The following is a 7317-nucleotide window of genomic DNA, read 5'->3' as shown; positions in this document are numbered from 1 at the left end:
ACTCGAGAGAACTAGCTGTCTTGGCAGTTACTCAATTTGTCCAGGATAATCTAGATAAGCCTGAAATTACAGGTCTGATGTTCGTGACCATTGAAAAACAGTAAATACGCTGTAAAAAGTTTACATAAGCTTACATGTGTAAAGTTGACGTATGTTTAGCATATAATTATGCTGTATAAAGTCCCGCTAGTCCTGGATCACTTCTACAATAAATTCCTTCTCGTTATTCTTCAAGAGCGCCATTCAACTGATGAAAAAATTATTTCTTTCAAGTGGGAGTAACAGCTTACAACAACGTCTGCTATTAAGCCAACTAAATTGGGAATATAAATTTTTGCCGAAGCTGTTTTCTCTGGCCTCATTTAAGATCTAGAAGCTTATTAAGTAAAGGATACTTAGATGACGTAAAGAACCACATCTTGGGGTTATGATAAATTTAATTCTATGATTTTTAGGTCAATACCAGAGCAAATTAATAACAAGATCTAATTTAATTAGTTAGTTTCAAGTCTGAGGCAACGAGTTGGTCGAAATGAAAAGTTCTCCGTCTGTTGGGACATCGAAGAATGCGTGATTGCAGGGTCGTCTTCTCTACTCAATGGCAATTTCCAACCCAAAGTTTCAAAATGAGTACTTGTTGTTTCAGCTTAATATTCATTGTTGACTATGTAATTCCAATGCAGGAACTATAAAACTGTGGAATTAGAGGAAAGACATTAGACGAAAGACTTTTTAATTCTTTTTGAGAGGTAGGAAGTAATATGTGGAATTGTCAGATGCTAAGTTGAGTGAAAGAGTAGTTGAATTTGGTGTGCCCCAGGGTTGTGTTTTAGGTCCACTTTCATTCCATAATATATATTAGTGACTTGAGCTTTTCTGTTAGGAGTCTTATAAATAATAGCCCGGTGTTTATTCTAATTTTAAGGTAATCCTTCCCAGTTTTGCTGATGATACCCATTTTTCTGTGGCAGCAAAAACTTCAGCTCATTTCGTAGAAATAATGAAAGAGGGTATATTGTGCAAAGATGGGTGGATGAGAGTAAGTGAAATTTCGTTAAATCATCAATGAATCAAGTTTTTTATGTATGATAGGTCTTCTAATTACTATCCCCTGGACTACTCATATACAAATATATAATTATGAAGTCAAGCGTAACAAGAATATAATGGATTTTGGTGTTATTTTTGATGAATGTCTTAGTTTTAAAAATTATCTGTCTTTTTTTAGTAGTAAGATTGCAATGAAGGTTGGAATGATGAGAAAACTAGAAAATATATTCTCTAATTATGTGGAGATTAATTTATTTCTCCTTCGTCCACCCGTATTTAGTATGTTGCGTGAGCATATGGTCTAGTACGTTTCCATTTCATTTGAACCGATTAAGTGTGATGCAGAACATGGCACTGCGAGTGTTGAATAGGTACTGCGAGTAAGGAAATAGTAAAGAAACATCAGTTAGATCTAAACAAGTGTAATTAAATATTATCCCTTTGTCAGGTCTAGAGAAATTTTTATCATGCATTATTCATGTATAAGAATTATTCCGAACTACTTTATAAATGTTTCCTATTTTTATTTATTTCTGGTTATGAACTACACAATTATCTACACTATATGCAAATAATACCTCAAAATATTTGAAGTAAATCTTTATTATCAGTACGTCATTTTGGGCCAAATGTTTGGAATAATTTGCCTGAATCTTCAAAAAAATCGACGAATGTGTATGATTTCCTTTGAGATCTGAAGACATTTGTCTCTGGTTGTATGATTTTAGAAGCAGAGCTAAATTGAATTTCATTCGCCCTCAAGTTCCCCTCCCCCCAAAAAATTAAAAAATATATTTTTTTTTTGGTTGGAAGCAGGAGTTTTTGGGTGTGGTGGTAGGCGGAATTAATTGTTGTTAGGAAGGGTTTTTGCGACCAGGACCCGCGTAAGTTTGTTTTTTACTTTCTTCTATTTTTAAATTTTGTTCCTATGTTTAAGGTATTACTCCAAGCATGCGAAAGTTTAAGGAGAGTGAAATGTTTTGTTGTTGTTTTTTTTTTGGTTTTTGAATAAATCCTGTATACGAGTAAGTAATTAATGCACTTAGGTGTTCCTAATAATACTGTAGCTATGCCCTTTTGACATCCTGGATACACATATTGTCTTTTGATTTAGTTGGGTACACCTCAATATTCCTTGAAAGTTTCAACTTAGTATCCTAAACTGTTCCTGGTGTTTTGCTGGTACGCCCTTTCGACAACCTGGATGCACATAGTGTCTTTTGATTTTGTTCAACATCCCCCTTGTGATTCCCTGACAGTTCCCTCTTGATACCTTTAGCCATTCCTCAGACTTGCAGATCCACTTTTCATGGATGCGCAAAATATCTTTTGATTCAGCTTAGCGCCCCCCTAGGGATATCTGGAAGTTTCAACTTAATACCCTCAGCCGTTTCCAAGATTTTGCACAAAATACCCCTTTTCTGCTATAAAATCATAAGCTTAAACAATTGATATCATTGCCGATTGATATCATTTGCAGCCCTTTCCCGAGGTCTTGTGGGGATCACCAGAGGCATATTTACATGACCTTTTGACTGTTTTGAGCAAAATGGCTATATAAAATTTTCTATAGAATGTCTCAGGAAGTTACGGGGTGGGTGATATAAAATAAGGTAAGAAAGGGGACTGGTTGCTCTCTAATTACTATTAGCACTTAAAAAGGCAACCAAAGTTTCAATTTCCAATCGAATTACCCCGTTTGAAAGTTTTAAAACCGCCCTTTCCAAATGAAGTGGCTCTGAAAAATGTAACACATTGATGTCTTATGGGTCTTTCCTACAGCAACGCTGGAGCACCGTCTCTGATGCCCTTCCTCTTACCTCTTTTGAGCTTTAGATGGTATACTGTCAGCTCCATCCTCCCCCGGTCAGTTTCACCTACTTCATTAATGTACGGAGTATACTTAAACTTCTGTTTATCACCATAATAAAATGCTGTAATAGAAAAGATTATATTTATCTGTAGTCTTGGTTAATCCAACGCTATGTACACATTTGCAAAAAGATAAGATAATGTAGAAAATCCTTATCAATTATGAATCTAAGTTCTTCAGTTATTGTATCGATAGTAACCAACAAAGCGATGGGAAAAAGTGGGAATTTCACACCAAATGATAAGATTCAGGAAAAAGTAAATTATGGGGAGCCCGACGAGATGGTAAGCATAAACTTAATTGGATAAAGGCTAACTATACGGTAGCGAATGTCTACTGACCACGGGCGTATCACAGAGGAAAAAAGGAGGGTTTACTGGGTTTGAACCTCTCCGCTATAATATTTCTCCGATTCGTAAAATGGTCGTAAAAACGTAGGTAAAATGTCTTTCTCTCTCCCCTATGATATTTCTCCGAGTCGTAAAATGGTCGCAAAAACGTATGTAAAATATATTTTTCTTCAAAAACATGCTGTTCTTTAACTACGGCCCTCTCGTTGACTTATAAATTTATTGGCAAAAACAAACTATATCCTGAAAGACAGTCTTTTGTTGTCTTTTCAAATTGTAAAAGCTAGTAGCTTTAGATAGTTAATTAGTCTAAAATGAAATATGATTAATCTAAAATGAGATATGATGATAAATGATGGTGCTGATGATGAAAAATGATGATAAAAATATAATGAAAAATAAGATAAAACGAGAAATGAGAATACTACTGTAGTTTTTCTTTGTGTTGGTAAGCTATTTTGGTGGATGTAGCTATAAAAATTTAGATGGGGGGGGCATAAGGAAACACTGTTTGAATAGCTTTTCAATCATAAAAAAAATACATAAATTTTGTCTTGCAACACACAATAGCAGTAGCTCTTCTTCTGTTGCTTGAAAAGAGCACTAGAACTTTATCAATGCGGTTCAACTAGATCTTACCGGGTACGCTGACACAACTAACACGAATAAAAAAAGCCTTCTCAGGAGTAATGCAAAATTTTCTATTATCATAGATAACGCCTTGAAATCTCTGACCTAGATTTCTAGGACATTTAAAATTCTATAGTATAAATTATGTCTGTATTTTATATTTTTATGGCGTATCTCCCTTTTTCTAAAGTTATGCAAGTAATCTTTTGCTAATAACAGAGATGGGTTACTTTAAAATTATTAGAATTTAAGTGTATAGAATTGGCATCAAAACAAAATCTTTGTGTGAACATAAAAAAAAAAAAAAAAAAAAAAAATTAATGATCTTTTTTCTCACAGAAAAAACAACAATATAATTCTACATTTTTTTCAATAGTAACTATAAGCCTCTAGGGTAAAATTATCTGATATTCTAAATCTGACGGTGTGGCTTATGTTAAGATCGCTTGACTTTTGGGGGGCATTTTTCCTTTTTTTTCAAAATCAGGCATATTTTTAAGGCTCTTTGCTTCTGATGGGTAACGTTAAACTTGATGAAAATTTCTGTATTCGGAATAAGCGTAAAAAGCCAATCTTTTGACGTAATAATTGTTATCCAAATTATGTTTCAAAATAAAAGTAAAACAGTTCAAAATAGGGATGAAACCTTTTTATTGACAGTTATTTAACTGGATATTCCGAACACTTATACAATGTTCATCATCAGCAGTAAAACTCATCAAGCTTTACTGCTGATGATGAACATTGTATATGTGTTCGAAATATCCAGTTAAATAATTTTATATCTATTCACTGTCAATAAAAAGGTGTCATCCCTATTTTGAACTGTTTTACTTTCGTCATGGAAAGGCAGTGTGGTCTTCAAAGTTATCTATGTTTCAAAATATCGAACGATATTGCGGATACAGCCTTTTCACAACCTGGAAACACATAATGACTATATATTTAGTTAAATTCTAGACCTACGTTGCCTGAGCAACGTGAAGTGTTGCGGCAATCTTTGTCCGGCTTCGCCGAATGAAGTGTTGCGAGAGCAGCCCTTTAGTTTTGTTTCTTTGCTATCGGTTAAACGCTGAAGTTGTCAGCCTATCAAAGCTTTTAAAACGTTATGTTAAAAAAAGAACGCGATCAGTAATCACATGATCATAGGCTATTCCTCAGCGTTGAAAAAACAACAATAACAAAAGAATATCGAAAGAATGGATTAAATTGACTTTGCAGCCAGTTGAACTTTATCCTTTTCAATCGTAGACTTCGTGACGGATCAAGACTTGGAACAATATCTTATATAATCTAGTTGGTATTGTAAAGCTGTCCGTAACTTTTCAGGATAAAAATACCATAGATGACAGTCTATTAATTATTACGAAACTGCCTCGTTGTTTTACGTTATAGTTTGTACCCGTTGCGTAAACACTTAATTCTAGGTTACAGTGAGTATGGGTAGGCTACACCAACTAGCAAAAGTTACAAACCCCTTTTCAGTAAAGATGATTGTAGCCTAACAGACGATTATTGCTTACAAGTCCCCTACATGTCTTACCACTGGAACCAACTCGGTCTTATCATCAAATACACTGGAAATAAATAATAGGTACACCAAATAGCAAAATTTGCAAACCCCTCACTGCCGAAGATGATTATGAGCTAACAGCTGACCTTTCCTTACAAGTCCCCTACATGTCTCACAATTGGTATCGGCTTATTTTTGGTTTCAGTGTGTACCTACTACTGAAGTTGTCAACCCCTTGAAACTTTCAAATTAGTATATCTCATGAAGGAATTTTTGTATCAAAAAATGGATGACATATACTTTGATCAGCTCATCAAGAGCTATTGATTTCCGTCGAAAAAAAAAACTAGACCTACGTTGCCTGAGCAACGTGAAGTGTTGCGGCAACCTTTGTCCGGCTTCGCCGAATAAAGTGTTGCGAGAGCAATACTTTGGTTTTGTTTCTTTGCTATCGGATAAACTCTGAAGTTGTCAGCCTATCGAAGCTTTTAAAACGTTATGTTCAAAGAAGAACGCTATCAGTAATCACCTGATCAAAGGCTATTCCTCAGCGTTGGAAAAACAACAATAACAGAAGAATATCGAAAGAAGGGACTAAATTGACTTTGCAGCCAGTTGAACTTTATCCTTTTCAATCGTAGACATCGTGACGGTCTTATCATCAAATACATTGGAAACAAATAATAGGTACACCAAATAGCAAAATTTGCAAACCCCTCACTGCCGAAGATGATTATGAGCTAACAGCCGACTTTTCCTTACAAGTCCCCTACATGTCTCACAATTGGTATCGGCTTATTTTTGGTTTCAGTTTGTACCCTACTACTGAAGTTGTCAACCCCTTGAAACTTTCAAACTAGTACATCTCATGAATTTTTTTTTTACAAAAAATGGATGACAAATACTTTGATCAGCTCATCAAGAGCTATCGATTGCCGTCGAAAAAAAAATTCTATCTGTTTTAGTTCAAAAGTTGATTTCTTTTTTTTGCCGTAGGCCAGCTTTCTAACCTCACCACTCAGAAAGGAGCAAAGGATAAGCTCCAATTTCTTTAGCAATGACAGAACTTTTAAAGTTTGAGAGGTACATCTGATAAGATTTCTCTACCTTAATCCCAAGTAAAAAAACAACAAGAAATGGTAAACCCAGACAAAATCACGGTAGCACTTTCGGACCCGTGGGAAAATGCCGCTTTTTTGCTTCTGTAAATTTTTGTATTTATCACTCAAAGAAGATATATTGGCTGTGGGGCCGGGTAACTGCCGCATATATTTAACACTTATAGATTTTAGTCCATCTTCAATTTGAAAGTGGTGCCTGCCTGCTTGCCTGCTAGAACGGAGCTTTCCACTCGAAAGCAGAAACATGGTTTGATGAAACGAAAGCTTGGCTGCACAACTTCAGATACTCCTCTCTGATATAGGCTACATAACTCCACTTCACTTCGCACACCATAGGCTCTGGCTCATGGACAAGCAAAAACCATCCTTTTTAGCCCCAGGCAAAAGTTCTGCGGAGCTTTCCAAAATGTAATGCCATATTCATCAACCGGCCTGAGGTCCACACTTTCCATAAAAACCGCACAGGTTAGACCCTTACCAGTTGCCAGGAATAAGCCGACATCGGCGGCATGAAAAAAACAAAAACAGAAACGGACAAACCAAAGTGTTGCTCTCGCAACACAATTCCAAAAAGGTTTCAACTTAGTTCCTTGTGCAACTCACGAGATACTATAGATTCGTTCATTTCACAATCTGGAACGACATGATGTCTTTTGATTTATTTCAACATCCCCCTCTGTTTTCTCTATTAAGGACAAATTTTTGGTGTATATATTTCTTGAGAAACTTCACAGAGAAAGTACGGCTTAAGCACCCTTCAGGTATTATAATGTATCTATG

The 7317-nt window shown here is 35.5% G+C and overlaps 1 protein-coding gene across 2 annotated transcripts in view; it reads left to right on the top strand.

Annotated features, from left to right (window-relative positions):
- Window positions 1-3069: 3069 nt before the first annotated feature.
- LOC136030423 (probable cation-transporting ATPase 13A5) overlaps window positions 3070-7317 on the top strand; it is a 168023-nt gene continuing 163775 nt past the window's right edge. For both annotated transcript variants that reach the window (XM_065709391.1, XM_065709392.1), the window contains exon 1: window positions 3070-3207. In XM_065709391.1, the coding sequence (XP_065565463.1) occupies window positions 3085-3207 (123 nt within the window). In that variant the 5' untranslated portion in view covers window positions 3070-3084. The remainder of the gene's footprint in view (window positions 3208-7317) is intronic.

This window comes from Artemia franciscana, chromosome 8, assembly GCF_032884065.1.
Source record: "Artemia franciscana chromosome 8, ASM3288406v1, whole genome shotgun sequence".
NCBI lineage: Eukaryota > Metazoa > Arthropoda > Branchiopoda > Anostraca > Artemiidae > Artemia > Artemia franciscana.
Note: the sequence above shows the minus strand (reverse complement) of the source record. Positions and strands in the feature narration are given on the sequence as shown.